The 19,321-nt window shown below is 38.6% G+C and overlaps 1 protein-coding gene across 1 annotated transcript in view; it reads right to left on the bottom strand.

Annotated features, from left to right (window-relative positions):
- zmiz2 (zinc finger, MIZ-type containing 2) overlaps window positions 1–19,321 on the bottom strand; it is a 41,587-nt gene that overhangs the window by 9,031 nt on the left and 13,235 nt on the right. Inside the window, exons 5-12 of the mRNA XM_048181520.1 lie at window positions 6,681–6,795; window positions 5,327–5,520; window positions 4,702–4,885; window positions 3,875–4,126; window positions 2,571–2,765; window positions 1,815–1,913; window positions 1,420–1,585; window positions 37–178 (exon numbers count right to left, since the gene is read on the bottom strand). Coding sequence (XP_048037477.1) covers window positions 37–178; window positions 1,420–1,585; window positions 1,815–1,913; window positions 2,571–2,765; window positions 3,875–4,126; window positions 4,702–4,885; window positions 5,327–5,520; window positions 6,681–6,795 — 1,347 coding nt within the window. The remainder of the gene's footprint in view (window positions 1–36; window positions 179–1,419; window positions 1,586–1,814; window positions 1,914–2,570; window positions 2,766–3,874; window positions 4,127–4,701; window positions 4,886–5,326; window positions 5,521–6,680; window positions 6,796–19,321) is intronic.

The following is a 19,321-nucleotide window of genomic DNA, read 5'->3' as shown; positions in this document are numbered from 1 at the left end:
CACAAAGACTGCAAGGGACAGATGTTGCACTCTGACCTCATCATAAGAGTCTTATACACAGAGTCTCGCAGCTGGAAGACGTGGTTGCTGACGGCCAGGTTGTGCTCCAATCTAAAGGGCTCCAACACCACCCCGTCCCGTACAGGGAAGGTCAGACGCAGGTCATCACTGGGGTTTCCTGCAGACAGAAGAGCAGAGTTTCAGTTACTGAAGTATCTTCAGTTACTAAAAGTAAAGTAAACAATGTCATAATACCTCATTTCACAGGTGCATTTGTTGTCCATTATTTATTCCACAACACCAAGCATCTGATAATAAATAGTGTTGTCAAAAGTACCGACTTCGGTACCATGTGGGTACTGAAATTTCATAAACACCTCTGATTGGCCACTGTGTTCAACGCTTCAAAAACATGTTGTAAATAGACATCAATGCACACGGAAGTGTTTGAAAGCAAACTTGGAATCAAAGTCGGTACTTTTGACAACACTATCTGACAATTGGGGCTTACCGAGATGAGGATACTAGTACTCAGGTGGTCATGTGATCTCAAGATGGAGGCCACCATGAAGAGGAACCACCCTTTATGCAGTGTTGTTATTGAAATGTTTCATAGAAATTCTGCCTTGGCAATTAACTGAATTGAATTAAGCTAAAGTAATGAAATTACTAAAAATAAAATTGAAATGAAAATAAGTTAAAGCTAAATAAAATGATAAAAATGTAAAAATGCACAAAAGCACAAAAACATTCCTAAACTAAACATTTTAATATAAAACTTAAAATATAAAAACAATAAATATTATAAATAATTCATATCTAATATAAATATTCATAAATATTATAATAGCATATAATAATATTAATAATATTAACAACACTGCCCTTATGTGGAATAAAACAGCATTATATGAGTTTTCATCTTATGTGATTTAGCATTTTTTAACCAATTTTGCTTTGGTAATGTGAGGATTTCTGAGTACAACAGAATATTTAGCAAAAAAAGGTAGGTGCAACTTTATTTGAATCCATCAGGAATCGACTGGATTGGTGGTCTTTATATAAGGTGGATGGATAGGAGGAGTTAAAAAAAAAAAAAACTTAAAATAGTGCCAGAAGTGGAGCAAATTACTATATTTTGATAAAAGATTATGAATATTAACGCACTGTTTTCTCTATAAGAACATACACCGATAAATAGTTCACAATAAAACCAGTAATGTTGAGTAAATATGGTTCATTAACTAAAACATGTTTTGTTAATTTCTTCAAGTGTTAAAGAGGAAAAAACTTTTTTTCCCACGTGATAGGCATTTAATGTGACAATAAAAGATTTCCATTTACATCACAGAGAATTATAAACAAGGACTCCAGAGATAAGAGGAGGGGTGTTGCCTCATATGCACTGCCGTGTGTTACCTGTAGGGGGCTGCAGAGAGTTGATATTGGGTTTGACGTCATGGAGGAAGGGCGATTTGACGTCTTGACCAGGGGACATATACGGCATCGAACTGCCAGGGGTCATGGGAGGGGTGGGATTTCCTGGGAGAGGAGAGCTGGGATATCCTGGCATCGCACGTCCGGGCTGTGAAAAAGACGAGACACATGTGTAGGCATTACGATCTGCAGCCAGATTATCTTTACAGTCAGATTTTCATAACCGATACTCTGCAAAACAGATTCAGCTGTGTGGAGTTTGGACCCCGGCTGCCAAAGTCCGATCGGGGCTCTCACGAGATGGTGAAATATTAACAGGAAGCTCCTACCGACTCGTGTTTCACCAAACACACATGCATGCAAGAGAGGACACCAACCCCGTTGACTGTGGCCTGGTTGAAGGTGCTGTACCCAGCTGCCGTCACTCCTGAGGACAGGCTGTTGTGGCTGTTGCCCTGTCCGTTAAACTGGTCCGCCTGTTAAGCAAACACAACTCTTTCAACATCAGAATTAAAACAAGAGTGAGTCAACCCATCCCCCGGTTAAGCATAGTTTTGGAGAGCTTGTTGCAATGCATTTATTAGAAATTAGCCAAAAGAGGTATCTTACATCTTGTATTTAAAATCCGTAAGCATTGCAAGGCACACTAGGTATTGGAACGGACCCTAAGCGGTGCACACTACAGTGATATGACAAAGGCGATAATCTACCGCTGTAATTCCAAACCCAGCATGGAATTTAAACCACCTGGGTTGGTTCGTCTTTCACTGGTACTACCAAAAAATCTTTTCACGACTAGTTGCCTCTTTAAAGTTCATTGGCGTATTTGTCAGTATCAAATGCCAGTGTGTTTCTCTAAAAATGGCAGCTTGTTTGTCACTAATACGGACAAAAGGAACCTGTTCTTTGGGAAACATGATACCACTTGCAGCCTGCGATGTGTTGCAATTTGCAAGTGAAAGCTTACTGATAGATTTCAAACTGAAAAATATGACTATACATTACAGAAAGTACCTAAATTTGCTTACTAGGGTAGTTGCTAACTGCTCAAGCACCTCTCTTACATATCCGTAGCAGGGTTTTTTTTAATTACTAAATGTATGTATGAGCAATAATACTGATGATCTTTGTACCTTGTAGTATTGGCTGGGGTTTCCTGGTCCTGCAGGATACTGGGCCATATTGGGTTGCTGGAGGGGCATTCGGTGGGTTGGGTAAGATGGGGAAGGAGCGGACCGCTGTGGCCCAGGACCATGGTACTGCATGGGCTGGCCTGGGTACGGGCCCCCAGCTCCCATACCAGGACCGTACTGCTGACCCGGAAATCCCTGTAAGAAAAGAACAACAGTCATTCTAGGATAGAAGCAAGTTGTCAGCACTATGTTCATATTTTTAAATTAGGTTTTATCATGTTGACTCCTCAAACAGACTGTCTTTAAAGGTTTAGTTCACTTCAGAAATAAAATTTCCTGATAATTTACTCACCCCCATGTCATCCAAGATGTTCATGTCTTTCTTTCTTCAGCTGAAAAGAAATTAAGGTTTTTGAGGAAAACATTCCAGGATTTCTCTCCATATAGTGGACTTCAACAGTTACCAACAGGTTGAAGGTCCAAATTGCAGTTTCAGTGCAGCCATTGGAATGGACCTCGACATGCTTCAAAGGGCTCTACACAATCCCAGACGAGGAACAAGGGTCTTATCTAGTGAAACGATCTGTCATTTCTATAAAAAAAAATACAAATATTTATACATTTTAACCATAAATGCTCATCTTGCACTGAGCCACGCACTACATAATCACGTTGGAAAGGTCACACGTGACGTAGACAGAAGTATCGCAGTAGGGCGAAAAACTCCATCTCATTTTCTCCAACTTTAAAATTGTACAACAACATTGTTTTACCTTTTTTGTAAAGGCTGTTTGACTTAGTCTTTGCATGTTTGCTTTGCAGACACTGGATCGGTACTTTCGCCTACGTAACTACGTAATGCGTGGCGCAACGCAGAGCAGTGCAAGACGAGCATTTGTGGTTAAAAATATAAAGATTTCTATTTTGTTTAGAAAATGACAGATTGTTTTGCTGGATAAGACCCTTATTCCTCGTCTGGGATTGTGTAGAGCCCTTTGAAGCTGCACTGAAACTGACATTTGGACCTTCAAACCATTGGTAACAATTGAAGACCACTATATGGAGAAAAAATCCTGTGTTTTCCTCAAAAACCTTAATTTCTTTTCGACTGAAGAAAGAAAGACAAACATCTTGGATGACATGGGGGTGAGTAAATTACCAAGATATTTTAATTCTGAAGTTAACATCTAGTTTGTAATATTGACCCCAACAAAAGCCATTAGGAAAATGTTGGCTTGTGTATCATAGAATCTAGTGGAACAGCCTTCTGTTTGGAAGCATGTCTTATAAATCGTCCAGCTCACTGTGATATCTGAAAGCGAGTCTCCACTCACATCAGAGTTGTAGGGGCGTTTCAAGCCCTGCTGGTGGCGTGGAGGACCCTGCTGGCCTCCAGGGTAGACTGGATGCTGGGGCAACCTCTGGCCCTGCTGTGGGTACATGGGTCCCATGGAAGGGGGTCTGGAGCCGACCATTCCAGAGGGGGCCATGCCGGGCGGTCCACGGGGTCCGGAGTGCGACAGGAACTGGGTGTTGTAAGAGGAAGCACCACCCATCTGCAGAGCAAAACAACACAGAGATCCACACCCATCAGAACCAGCATTGGGTAACAATGGCTGGAGACGTGCCTGCTGCCATGACTTATGGCAGTCGGGCCCTAGGCATGAAAGGGAAACGGCAACTAGGTCACCACCATAAACAATCAAAGTCCTGTGTGGCCGTGATGTCTGCCATCTAAACCCAGGCAGACAGGCGGCATGTGAAATCTGCTGGAAAAATGAGGGGAAAATACTTTTGCTTTTTTGTTGCAATAATTAAAGCCATGTTTTTAGAATCAGGGTTTGTTTATCCGCATTCATCCAGCAGGGGGCAATTTGAGTGCAATGAAACCAGAGGTTACTATGTGTCACACAAGACTGCTAAAGTGGAGTGCAAAGCATTTACCACAAAAAATGATCAGCAAACAGATTAACAGCATGAGAAAAAAAAAACAAGGGGACACGATTTATTTCCAAAACATTTAAGCATGTCGAGATGTATTCCAATGACCTTCCCTTCAGTGCAGTTCACCTCAACAAAGGTCAACCCGCACATAACACCAGCACAAAAAAAAAAAAGTCAGGTCACTTACAGGCCCATAGTTCAGCTCCTGGTTTTGCTTCTCCTGTATCGCGGCGACTGTTGCCGTAGCGGTGGCTGTCGCTGTGGCAGCGGCTGCAGCTACAGCAGCTGCGGCGGCCGCTTGGGTGAAGTCGGTGGGTGGGCGGACTCCATGGGGCGGCATCCCGAGGGAACCCCCTCCGTTATTGGGGTAACTAAAGTGGATAGACAAAAAGGGAAACAGGATATGAAGTGCATCCCATTCATGCTATTAAATGCTCAGTAATGTGAGCCGGCATATTTGTAAGAGGTGACGTAAGTGGAGCTGATTATTCATGTTGTCGTAGCAGCAAGGTGTTGCGTGAGTGGTCTGGTGAGCCAAGGGGGATGCTGACTGCTTCGAGTCAGTGATTCAAAAGATTTATTGCGATGCAAATTGATCTTAAGGGACGCAACCGTGTGTGTGTGTGTTTCTGTGAGTCAGCGCAGGGGTGGGACATTACAGCGCACACATCCCCCACTGTGGTGACGTCCGCCGGCTGCCTGACGTCATGCAACTCCCACAAGGAGCTGAGTCTAAATACAGCCACACAATCACACAGACACTCATGGACCGCATGGACACTATTTGCTTTCCCTCTCAAGCTTTTCCTCACCTGCCCCCGTATCCAGGCCCGGCTGGGTATCCCCCGCTGGGCCGCCCGTACATGCCCTGCTGCATGTAGCCCTTGTTGGGCTCGGGGTAGCCCTGCTGGCTCATAAACTGAGGGGAGTTCATTCCCGGGCTGTTGCCAGGCATCATGTGACCACCGGCTGAGTTTCCGCCTGGACCCATGGGAGCACCAAAAACCTGGTGAAAACGGGAGGAATTTTTAGCTCAGTCATAAACGTAATTGAATGTTTTGTTTGCTATTTTTTATATATATAGTTGTTGTAAGGTAGAAATCTTTTATCTCCATATTTCGTCATTTTTATTTTTCTTTCCCTATAAATCATTGCTATCGGTCACCCTTTATGTCTGTCTGTGGGTTTTGGAAATATTTAACTAATGCAAAGAATTAAAAAGAATTTGTGACTAAACTTCGTAACTCCATTCGCTCCTCAAACTGTCAGTCAAACCTAAAAATGATAATGTTTTATGTATTCAAGGAGCAGAGAAGTGTATTTTAGTCTAGCATTTGTCATCGAATCATAGCCAATACGGTCTTAAATAGCCTGTGAGTAGCATTTTGTCTTTAATAACATGAGATTTTGGCCAAATGACAGAAAAAACTGAGTGCTCACATAGGTACAGTAAACTTAATTACCTGTAAGTTGATGAAAACGCACTTAGTGCCTCAGATGCGGCCATTCAAATGATGGACAAAAAAACGTATGCTCAAAATTCTCCAAAATTTGGTGGTCAAAAACCTTGTAACTCTATTTGAGCTTGACTTTGGTAAAATGTTAATAATCTAGTGACAAATGCAAGTGTCTGACTATATATGCTGAAAAGTAGCTTTTTTGGTGATGTGAGGTTTCCAACCAACAAATATATTAATTACTTTAAAAATATATCTTTTAATATTTAATAATTTAACAATTCAGTTATTAATAATTAAAAACACATAAATACATAAATCAAATACAAGTGACTAAATAATTAACTTTTTAAATATAAGCAGCGCATTCAATAACATAAGTAGGTGTAAGTATATGAGTTGGACATGACCAAAAGAGATGATGTTTATTTTATTAATACGTTTTTTTAGTTATTAAAAATATAAATGTAATTATAAAAATTAAGTATTTATAAGAATTTATTATTTACTATATTTATATAATTATTAATAAGTATTTCTCAATTAACCAAGAACAACTCAATGATTCCGAATGCTGATTCATTGACAACAACAAGAATGTTTTGTTTGAGAAGCAGACTTGACTAGGACATCCCAGGGACATGCAGTGCTTTCTTTGCTTTGAGGTAAACAAGCTGGTGATGTCATCACGGCGGAGACTCCTTCTTACCTGGCTGGGTGAAGGATTGGTTACCCCCCACACTGTGGTTACCACAGAGAGGGAGCCTGCAGGCTGATTGGGGCCTTGCTGCCAGGGGACAGGATCATATGGGTAAGAGGCGTCACTGTGGGGCGAGAGAAACACACAGACACCGGGGTTATTAATGCATCCGAGTGCTTCCTCTAGAAAATGCTCTTAATTCACTTTTCACTGATCTGCCTCGTGTTCTCCACAGCCAGATCCATATTATTCCATCTACATCTTTTGTCCTGGTATGATATCAGCATATGGTGTTAAGTGTGTGTGTGTGAGAGAGAAAGAGAGAGAGAGAGAGAGAGAGAGAGAGAGAGAGAGAGAGAGGATCTTTCTGCGACTTCAGACATGCCACAGCCACATGCTCTGGAGGTACTCGGCACAATGTTTCCATGGCGACTCCACAGTCACTTAGAGACAGGAAAGAGTAACGATGCCAAGGGAGAGGGGGTGAGAGAGTAAGTGTGTGTGTGTGTGTATATCTACTGTTTTCTGTGTAACTGGATCAAACCAGATCGCTCTCAATAATCGCTCGCCATCTTTCCATAATTAGCCAAACTACATCACACGCTGATTAGAACAGGGAAACGAGTACCTCAGTTAGAGTCGGCGCCATATTTACTTTGACTTGAATTAAAATGAGGCTGTAAGGGATGAATGTTCAATCAGTTGTACTGTTATGTACATCTTAAAAAAAACATTCTGAAAAGCATGTAAAAATTAGTCATGGTTTAAGATGTCAAGGCTGTGTAATCTACCCTTCAAACAAAGCCTCTTCTTCATTCATGTCAAATTAAATATGGCGGCTACCCATACATTAAAGGACAAAAATGTGCACATGTATGGCTCTAATAGAACTTGCACCTAAACATGCATTTTAGGGGTGCTTACTAACTAGAGAAAAGGTCTTGATGGATAGAAATGTGCCCAATAAGGACCCCAAAAAAACAAACAAAAAAATTGGAATAGAGCCCAAAATGACCATAAAGATAAAGCAGATGAGATAAGGAGTTTGCTGGCATCTTGTTTTATGACCTGTAACAATGCATATTCAAACTGTTAACATGCAAACAACACTATAACACTCATATTAAAAATAAATAAATCAATAAATACACACAAACATCAGTGACTATATGCATCTTTAAAACAACTTATTATAATAATTTATAAGCTCATTATAAGCTCATCCAAGAAGCCAAATTTGTTGTTTAAATTCAAAACCAAAGCGGAACATACACACTACCATGGGGTCGGTACATTTTTTAATACTTTTATTCATCAAGGATGCATCAAATTGACTAAAAGTGACAGTAAACATATTTATAATGTTACAAAAGATTTATAAATCAAATAAATGCTGTTTTTCTGATTTGTCTATGCATCAAAGAATACTGAAAAAAATGTCAGTTTCCACAAAAATATGAAGCAGCACAACTGTTTTCAACATTGATAATAATAAGAAATGTTACTTAAGGAGCAAATCAGCATATTAGAATCATCTCTGAAGGATCATGTGACACTGAAGACTGGAGTAATGATGCTAAAAAAAAAATAGATTTGCTGTCACAGGAATAAATTAAATTTTAACTGATATTAAAATAGAAAAAGTTATTTTAAAATGTAATAATATTTCACAATATTATTGTTTTATTGTATTTTTGATCAAATAAATGCAGCCTTGGTAAACATATGAGACTTAAAAATCTTACAAACTTTTGAAGGTGAGCATAAAAAAGACAATATACTCACTAGTATATGATGCACTGAACAATGACAATATTAGGCCTTTGCTTCTAGTCATACATAGCTAATATACATTTTTCTTATTATATTGTATCAAAACTGAGTATCAATAATAGCACATTCTAAGATTTCTTATAGTCTAATTGACAAAAACGTGAATCCACTAAATAAGCTCTAAAATGTCTCTATTGCAATTTTGTAAGTTTCAGCAGTGATTCTCTTGCAATATTGTGATGCACTGCAATATATTGTAAAGGTAGTATGTATGTAAAGGCATATATATGTATATTTATATATATGAAACACATATATGTTTGTGTGTGTATGTGTGTATAATATATATATTTCAATGGGGAAAAAAATCTAAGTACAGTTAAATGCAGTGGCCAGTAAATTATCTCTAGTCACTGGCAAGAGTGGCAAAAACCTTGGACACCGAAAGGGAGCATTTCAGGTAAGACTTCTCCAAGCGGCAACAACTCAAGAGTATCAAGAAAATTAAACCAGCAAGGGTTTATCGAGTGATAACTGGCTCTGAACAGCTTCTCACCCGGACTGACCCGAGACACCTCAACCCCACTGCCACATGAAAGACTCCTCTCTTTAAAGCCCTCGAAGAAAGACGAGATCCCCTTCTTGACACATTTCCACTTCGACCTGCGGCAAAGTATCCGCTGGCCTGCGGCCCACAGGATATTGAGGTTCCAACAAAGGCTCAAAGCGAGTGTCTCGTTGTGGCTGGTCATTGCATTGCTGTGGCAAGTAAACAAACTGAACTATCGGCAGCTTAGAGACATTCCATAAGAGGCAGAGGTTTCTCTTAAAGTTCCTCTGCAGGAAAACCACCAGATACCCTTCTCTATGAAACAGGAAACTGTGGTTTCAAAGCCAAACCCTCTAGAAGCCAATCAGCAGCTGAAAGACGAAGCAGCCAATCAAAATTAAAAAAACTCGACACTCAAGCTGATTGAGATCTCAGCAAATAATAGGAGAAGAAGTGGGTGTGCGGATTCAGTTTGGGGCCCAATGCATGTGCCACTGTGGGCAATTTATCTTCAGTGTACTGCGGTGAGAGCGAAAAGCCAACTTAGACTTTTTCTACATGTTCGGATTGTTTGCTTCATTATCGCCTCTAAAGCAACATAATTCTCTTTATGTGCTCAAATATCAGTAAAACTTATGAAAATGTGCCAAAAACACCTACCTACGGGAGCCTGCAGTGCACCATTTACTAAATATTTAAAGGACCAAATTACTATGAAAGCTTAAAATCTACTTTAAAATACCCAGAGCACATTAAGCAATTGGGTTGTAAATTTCTCTTTGCTGGTTTGCAGAATTAAGCACACTTAAAAGGGTTGTTCACCCAAAAATCATCATTTACTCACCCCCATGTCATTCAAAACCTTTCATCAGTGGAACACAACAGACATTAGGCGCGCACACAAACATACATACATACATAAATCCATACATACATTTACGTATAATGAACTGACTGCCGCCGTTATTCTCCACATATAGCACATTCTGAACCCTAAACACACGTTTTGAACAAAGCCGGTAATGTCCACTGTCAAGGCATCGTGAGTTCGCGTTTTACAGCAGAAACCGACAAGCATCCTTGTTGTTTTTGAACACAACCTGATAAGTCCGTTTTAGCGAATCAGTACGCAGTATTCAGGTCAGGTGACAAGGCTGCTCGTCACTTCGAAAAGACGTGCTAGCTGAGAGGAGTTTCGTCAAAGCTGACTAAAAGTGATCGAGGATGGATAATTCTGACGAACTTGATGAACCTGTGATATCTTCTTCAGGGCATAAAAGGAAAATAAAAACTTTTTCACAGAACCTTGCAGTACATTGAGGAGATTACAAAGATTAAGATTAAACTCTGATACATGAAATGTGGAGTTATCTGCTTTTATCAAAAAACGAATGTTGGAGTTATCTGCTTTTGCTAAAAAAAAAAACAAAAAAAAACTTTTAATATATATAAAAAACATACTTTCAGTGAACTTTACTCAACTGCAACAACTCAACTGCAGTCTGATTGATATTACTTGGAATGCACAAAAAACATGATTTTTGAAAATTAACTTTATATATATATATACAATTAACTATATATATATATATATATATATATATATATATATATATATATATATATATATATATATATATATATATATATATATATATATATATATATATATGTGAATATTATCAAGACATTTTTGATATATTTTTGCTCTTGGGCGCAGGACACTAAGTGAGGATAGCAAAATAAAGTAAACTGTGACATATTATACCCAAATATTCTTCATACAGTAGACTACCAGTAAAATTGATAAAAATTTGGAACCCAAATTATTCAGACACTTTGACCTGACCATGTTTTGCTTAAGTGTTATCTGACATAATTAAGATTCATTTTTTCTGACACAGTTTAACTCTAAGATCTTGTCATAACCATTTTTTTTAAACTCTAGTGAATAAACTGTATTAATGAATGAAATGTTCAAGGTGTCTGAATACATTTTGGTTTGACTGTATATATAAAATATTTACATAATTTACATTTACATAATTAAACTATTTATGTACAGCATTCACTTTAATTGTATGGATGACATCATTCTGCTAAACTTCCTGTGTTCCACAGAAGAAAATCATTCATACGTGTTTGAAACAACATGACGGTGAGTAAATGCCAGATTAGTCAAGTTAGGGTGTAATATTACTTAAAAAAAAAAAAAAGATTCAAAAAAGAACCAGATTACTCAATTTAGGGTGTAATATCCCTTTAAAGATGATTCAAAAAAGAACAAAAAAAAAAAAAAAAGAAGTTCCACAAAGAACTTTTAAATCTCAGGTTCTTCAGATAACCATCCATGTACTGGTACTTAGCTAGAAGAACTTAAAGCAGAGTCCTGCAACGGGTCAGGTACCCGCATAAAAGTGGCTAAAACAGGTGGATTGTGACATTCCTAAAATTCACGGGTGGGGATGCGGGCGGATAATTAACTCCTTGCGGGCGGGTAGTAGTGCGGATGAAAAATATGCGCAATATTTGTATGTCTAAATTACCATTACACATACGCAACAACGATATGACATTTGACCACCACTGCGACAGTGCGACTTTTGTTGATGCTTCTCGTAGCCTAGTTGGAGCGAGCGTTGCAGGAGTAGCTATGGATGAGCGAGTGGAGTATATAAAATTGTTGACAACGAGTCTTTAAAGGCAAAATCGGATGTGTAGAGAAAGTGTGGTGTAATACGAGATCAGCAAAATAAAATCATAAGCGGCTTTGTGGCTTGCAAAACATGCCATAAAATTTTGAATGCCGCAAAACAAATCGCTCGTTTCATTAGCCCATTCATGATGCTGTTGTGATGTTGAGAGAGGTGCGCGATAAAAAAAACAGCACTTTAATTGGAATGATTTTAGCGTGTGTGATTTATCGCGGAGACGGACCGGGTAACGGGCCAAATATTAACGGGTCTGGGCAGGTGCGGATTTAATTTTGATATTATCACGGGTGACGGGTCAGATCTGGTGCTGAACTTTGCGGGTACGGGCGGGGGCAGGTCTCCAAAAATGGACCCGTGCAGGACTCTAACTTAAAGTGTAACATCAAAAACTTGAGGACAGCCAAATGAGAACCTTTCATTTTAAAAGTGTGCAAAAAAACAGCAACCTAACTCATAAAGGGAACTGCACGCCAAGGCTAATCTCATCCAGATAAGACTGCAAAACAATTAAAACACATTGCTTCCCTGAAGCTATTACCAAACAGTAGTTAAAATATGCAAAATCAACAATCAAAATATCAGCGGTAGGGTTTAGACTGTTAGATGCAGCGTTAAGGGAAGCAGGTGTCAGTTTGAATGGGGGTTTGAAAGTTCACAATGTCGTTAGAGAGGAAACAGTGGGCGCGAGTCACATTTTGACTCGCATTTGACGTGCAGGAGCTACTGACCTGTGTGGCGTTGGAGGCAGGGCAGGTTTCATGGAGTTGATGGGGTTCATCGGAGGAACCTAGGGGTCTATGGGGCACCCCGAATTTCCTCAACCTAGCAGGCAGTCTGCGAAAGAAAGAAAGAAAGACAGACACGTTAGAGTGACAGGACTCAATCAAAACAAAGGCTCTGTTCCGCTTTGACTCACTGAGGCAGACGCGTATGCCGCTGTAGTGGCTTTAACCAATTTCATTCGGAGGACTCTCAGATGGCTGCGGTTCTGCCCAGAGGCACGAGGGGTTAATCGACAACTGACTGCACCAGCACATCTTTCTCCGTGCTTTGATAGGGTGGGTTTTGCAACCGTTTCCTCGAGTTGGAGCATTTCCACCAATCACAGTTTAAAAAGCAGCCAGCGCCGCACACAAAGGAGCAAGATTTGACAGCATGTGGCATCTCTCGGGCTGCTGCACCGCAGTCAGTGTGAGAATTCTCGAGACTGCATCGCCTGAGACAAAAGCCGGTGCAAAGCGTGAGCTTTAAAACAGAGCAACGGGTCGCAACCCGTACGTTCGTGGATGACCCGAACGCTACGTCTTACTGCAGGATCCTCACGCTCTGCGTCGACGGGAGAAGCCGGGGAGGGAGGGAAGGAGGGAGAAGGCTATTTATAGCGCTTTGATTTCAAAAAAGAAAAGATGTGGAAAATGCTGAGGTTCTCATGGCCGCCGCCACTTTGAGATCCGAGCCCTCTGCAAAGATAACGCCTTCAACCCCGCTCAATTATTTAAGCGATCAGGGAGCTTGTTCCGAGCAAAGAGGGTGCTTCTTTGTGCGTGTCCATTTAGATTGAACAACGTTAATAATGACAACAAGACCCCCTCCGCCCCACCCCACCGCCTCCCCGTCTGTCTCCGCTCTCGGGGGTGAAGCTTGATTAGCACACATGCTAATTTGCCGCCAACATCAGTGGCTGTCAGCCGCCCCACACCCCTAACACTCTCCCCTCAACATCCCTCTTTATGTCAGACACCAACATTAAGAACAAATGTCATTAATTATTAGTGGAGAATCATTATATGGCATAAATAAAAATAAATAATAATAATTAAAATCGGTAATTTTGCTGCCAACATCAGTGGTGGCACACTTCCAACACTCCCCTCAACATCCCTCTCTGCTTCCATTTTCTTCTCCTTCCTTAAAGATTTAGGTCAGACACCCCTCAGCTGGAAAAGAAAGGTGGATGAGCGCTGTTGAGTCAAGGGGGGGCTGGAAGAAGAGTCACTCAGAGGAGTGACAGAGTTGATCAGAGAGAGCTTCACCTACAGGGATAATGAGAGGATCGAGCGGAGGATGAGAAAGGGAGGTGGGCGGCAGTGACAAAATGAGATCCTCCATTGTCGTGTTTTGATAACCACTTGACTGAAGCAGGCTTAGCAATATTTACATGCTCGTGTGGCCGTTTTCATTAGCAATTACACCAGCCCCATCCGTGTAAAGAGCCGTTTATTAAACCTGCGTCTGATTTCAGCCTCTTTGTGATGTTATACTGAGGGATTTGCCGATTTGTGTTTGGTGCATGTTCTTACAACTAGGGATGCATAATATGTAGGTGATTACGAACAAAAAAAGACATCCACCCCCACCACAAACAAAATCCAACTTAAAATACACAGAATACATTAAGTAATCTGGTTGTAAGTTTATATAGGTACAAAACAAACAAACAAAAGAAATCTACTGGAGATTTTTTTGGTTGTCATTATTGGTTTGATTAGGCTGATTTAAAACATGAACTACAAATTTCCTTATTGATTAAAGGAGAATCATGGAGAATCATTTAATTTTTTTTAAGTAAGATAATTATATTTTTAATTTTTATATATAATAAAATTCAATTAATTCAAAATATGTATAATAATTTCAAAATGTAAACATTTAATACATACATACACACACACACACACACACACATATATATATATATATATATATATATATATATATATATATATATATATATATATAATATAAAATAATAATATATTAAAAATAATAAATAATCAGTTTAATAAATTAATTTTATTTATATATAAAATAAAATACATAACTGGTACAAAAAAATGTATACAGTAAGAGTTATATTTTTTATTTTTATATAATAAAAATTAATTTAATTCAAAACATGTATATTAATTTCTAAATGTAAACATTTAATACACAAACACACACATATATATATATATATATATATATATATATATATATATATATATATATATATATATATATATATATATATATATAAATAAATCTCAAATAAAATAAATACATATATAAATACACACACACAGAATATTTATACTAAGAAAACAACGACTAAAATTAGCATGCAGATTAGCATTACATTTCAATCTCAATAACATGCTAAAAATGGCATTTGAAAATCCAATTAATTCAAGAAATATTCAACAGATTAGTAATTTAAAAAAATATTTATAAAACATCGATTGTCAGCTAGAAGATATATTTAGTGGTGTTTGCCCTAGCAAAATTCAATGCCAGAATGCCAGGGTGTTGCTATGCAGTTGCTAGGTCATTTTGGATTGGACCAAGAATCAAAATAGCCAAACACAAGTCTCTCGATATGATAGCAAAGACCACTAATAAGTACCAGCTCTCTGTATTAAGCCAAAATGCTTTTTACTACTGATTTCTGGAGGTTGTCTCTATGAAATGCATTACCTTACAGCTCTCCAGATTAATTAACAGCCGAGTGATGAGCATTAATGGTGCTTAATTAGCCCAGTGCTGCTCAGCCCACCCCTGTAATCATTAATCTCTCATATTGCAACAATCCTTCAATGAAGGAGCATCTATTCAAACATTGGACAACCCAATCCATCTGATCTAGAAACACGATATGGTGCATCTGAGGAACACACACAGTTAAGGACCCCATGATGGCTTTCTTTCCTGTGTTGACATATTTCCTATTGCAACAAAACAAATCATAACTTACTACTAGCCATTACAATGATTCATTCTCATTCTAGAAAGAATCTGATTGGACAAAAATTTGCACGATGCAAGATGTGCAAGATGAGTCATCAACCATTTTAGTTCATTTTCCTAGTAGAGAAACACTTGAGTTTAAATGAGTGTTTTTGGCCTCAAGCCAGAAAAATCCAATTTCAAACATGAGGTCTTTTAAAACACACCCGGACACCAAAGTAAACATCCTAACACCACACACGTGGCAAGCACAACCACAAGCCAAGGTTTGTTCAAACCTTCAGCAAAGGACACACATACTCTTTTGAAGCAGCAGATCTTATTTTGTGCTGCGAAATAACACGGCTCAGCATCTTTGCTTATTGCTTTCCCTTCACTGTGTGACGGATAACAGCACAAACAGTTCTTGCCCTGGAATGAACAGAACACACTGTTCTTTACTGCTGGGCTCCATCTAACCCCCTCCTCTCTTTTCCTCTAGTTCCACCCCTGGCCTGCAGTGACCTGCTCCTGCTGGGCTTCCCTCCCTTTCTCCAATTCCTCCAACACACGGACCATCCTTTCCTTCTTGTACCATTTCCCTCGCTTGTAACTTTCTCTACCCTACTTCCCTTGCGCCACACCAAACACTCTTATGTCTCTTCCTGCACCCATCCGACAGGACCGTTCAGTCTGGGACAGTAGGACAAGACGGCACCGCAGGGGTGTGACCATTCAGGGTACGAAACGCCTCTGCTTTTTTGCCAAGTAGCACACAAAAGCATGCAGGCCTTTGATTTCTGATAGGCCGGAGAAATGCCTGCGTGTCAGCGCTCTTGAAATGAAGTGCAGATTCAGCTCTCTACAGGGACTGCGCTTTCAGGGGACAGAACCTGAAACGGCACAGGTTAGGAGAGTTCGAGGAACGATCGAGACTGGGATAAAAAGCATCATTATAGCACACCTGAATTCGCATTTTCCGTCACTTTTTAAAGCTACACGTAGGGCCGTGATGCAGAAAACACGTACGGAATCGCTGAATCCAGTCACAAAAACAAAATTTCATGTAATTTTGTCAATGTTTTGATGAATAAATAAGTCAGTAAAAGGTCAGTACACTTGAATCAAATCACAATATAGACTAGTGTCTGTGAATATTAAACCACAAAAAGACTTTTTAAATTTGAATCCTGCACGTTCTATGTGAATGAATGGCGCAGACACGTGGTTTCATTTACCACACACACACACACACACACACACACACTGTAGCACATGTGACGCTCGTGGTGTTTTCAGCCGCTGCTTCCTCACTATATGAGGATATGAATGCATGAACTTCATCTCCAGAGCTGCTCTGAGAGTTACTTCATCAGCATTTTACCATTTTTTTACCAAAAATCGTCATATCGTAAACACAGAGAAACTCAAAGGTCTTCAAGGCAACACGCCAAAATTAAAGTTTATTTTAACATGAAGAAATAGGTTGACAGGAATATATTATTGTTGTACAGTAGAATTTAGCTACGTCTCAGTGAAATAATAATACTAACACTAATAATAATAATAATAATAATAATAATAATAATTATTATTATTATTAAAAAAAGTTCCCATATTTTAATTCATCAGTTGTGCACAACTTTGTCTGACAAAAAGTTTAATTTCATATGATTAAAAGATAAATTAAATTAATATTTTATGCCTTCATTTGATTGCCAGAAAAATTAAATTACACAATACAGAATGTATTGTTTCTTAAAAAAAAAAAAAAAATGTATTTGTTTTTAACTTAAATTAATTTGTGTTGTTTTTTTATTTGATTTTGAATTGTTTTTATGAATTTAATTAATTAGACATGCTTTTTGATTATTAAAAATTAATTAAATGGAATGGAATCCACAACTTAAAACAGAAAACTTTTTTCATAGGGCCCTAAAAATATAATTTTTGTTAAACTTTTAATAATTTATTGTTAAATTGTATAATTTTCATGATTTCAATTAATTAGATTTTTTTTGATTACTACAATTTAATTTCACCATTAAAATGGACTCCAAAAAAAATTTAAAACTGAGATTTCATAGGTCCCTATACAAAGTGTATTTTCTGCGTCACTAGCAGCACCAACTGGAATTAACACCTGTGGCACAAAGGTGTGTTGAGTTTGCAGTGGGAGTTTGCACCTGTTTATCCAAACAATGGAAGGCAAGTTTTTAGGAGCATTATTTTCCACTAGTGTCACAGAAACCAGTGTTATTAGCCTTAACAAAAACTAAAAAACTAAATCAAAACAAAACTAAAACAAAAATTGAAACTGCGAAAAACAAACTAAACAACAACAACAAAAAATATGAAACTGACTAAAATAATATATAAATGGGCAAAAATGTATTTAGTAATAATAATAATAATTATTATTATTACTATTATAAATTTGTTACTTATTATATTATGGTTTTATTTATTTTTACTTAAAATAAATAAACTAAAAATAAAAAGTATAAAATTCTGAAAAAATATGCTAAAACTTAAAACTAAATTAAATCTAACAATTACAGAGTGAAAACTAAAAACTAAACTGAAAAGAAAAAAAGTGAAAATAAAACTATAAAATGAAAATAAATGAATACATGAAAAAAATAACTCCATAAAAGGTCTTACCAGAAATTACTCACTCCAGCTAAATGTATACAAACACATCCAAGAGCTATGACACAAATTTATGCAAAATACAAAATAATAAAAAAAATGGTTGAAAAACAAAGCTTCAACCTCAACAGAACACCCTCTTTCCACATTTTTCTATTTAATATAACATTTGTTGACATATCTGCAAAACCCGAAAGCCAGTGACTTCAAGCCAAGGACAATCCCAGTGCATCAGTAAGAACAGTGGTAGCTAAAGACCCGCCTGTCCAAAAATCCACAATTCGTCTGCCTGCCAAATGGGGGAGCGCCTTGGGTCACATGGTTAGGCCTACCCTCCCCCACGTAGCTGAAGCCGAAGCTGCTGCCAAACAGACAGAGAGAGAGAGAGAGAGAGAGAGAGAGAGAGAGAGAGAGAAAAAGAGGTTGGGGGCTGGGGAAGGGGACAGAGGATTAGGAACCACAGGAAGGCTGGGCCTGATAACGCATTCCTCCACACATGTGCACACAAACACACACAAACGCACACACACTCGCCGCTCACTGGCTAAAAGTGTCTCAACACCAGCAACGGAGCTGCAGCAAAGAATGCTGGGTTGAAACTGTAAGCAAGAACAGAGTATAATGAAGATCATTGTGGATATAAAAAGACATGCATCTCAAGGAGCGCAAGTAAACCGAGGGAAAAATGGGATGCCGCAATACATATACGCCTACAGACTCTGGGCTATGAAGAACACTGATCATCTCTCTTACCTGAGAGATCAGGAAGATTGGAAACAAATTGCCCTGATTGATGCAATAAATGCATCAACGCATACATATTTGAGAGTGCCATTTCTGCATCACACCAACAAAAACATGTAAAAACACGCCGCTGCTTATGCCGTTAAGTGTTGTGATTTGTCAGCTGAAGTCAGAGTGCCGGGTCAGTTTTAAATACAGATAAACTGACACTGCATTCAATGCAAATATCCACCACCAATCCACAAAACTGTAATGAGCATAACTGATGAAAACAGAAATGTAATTCTTTGTAGAGACACACAAAAAAAATTAATGTTCCCAGCTAAACTCATACCTGCATCATTCCCAATAATCTTGCTCCACCTTTAGTTCAGCGTACAGCAAACACTCTGACGTGGAAAAATATGCAAACGTAACTTGAATCCCAGTGTCGGTAGATGGATATAGAGGAGTTGTTTTCAGGAGTGGGACGCTCAGTATAGCTGCGAGGCGACGCCGGCCGCGCTGCTGTT

The sequence above is a fragment of the Megalobrama amblycephala genome, linkage group LG2, assembly GCF_018812025.1.
Source record: "Megalobrama amblycephala isolate DHTTF-2021 linkage group LG2, ASM1881202v1, whole genome shotgun sequence".
In the NCBI taxonomy this organism is placed as follows: domain Eukaryota; kingdom Metazoa; phylum Chordata; class Actinopteri; order Cypriniformes; family Xenocyprididae; genus Megalobrama; species Megalobrama amblycephala.
Note: the sequence above shows the minus strand (reverse complement) of the source record. Positions and strands in the feature narration are given on the sequence as shown.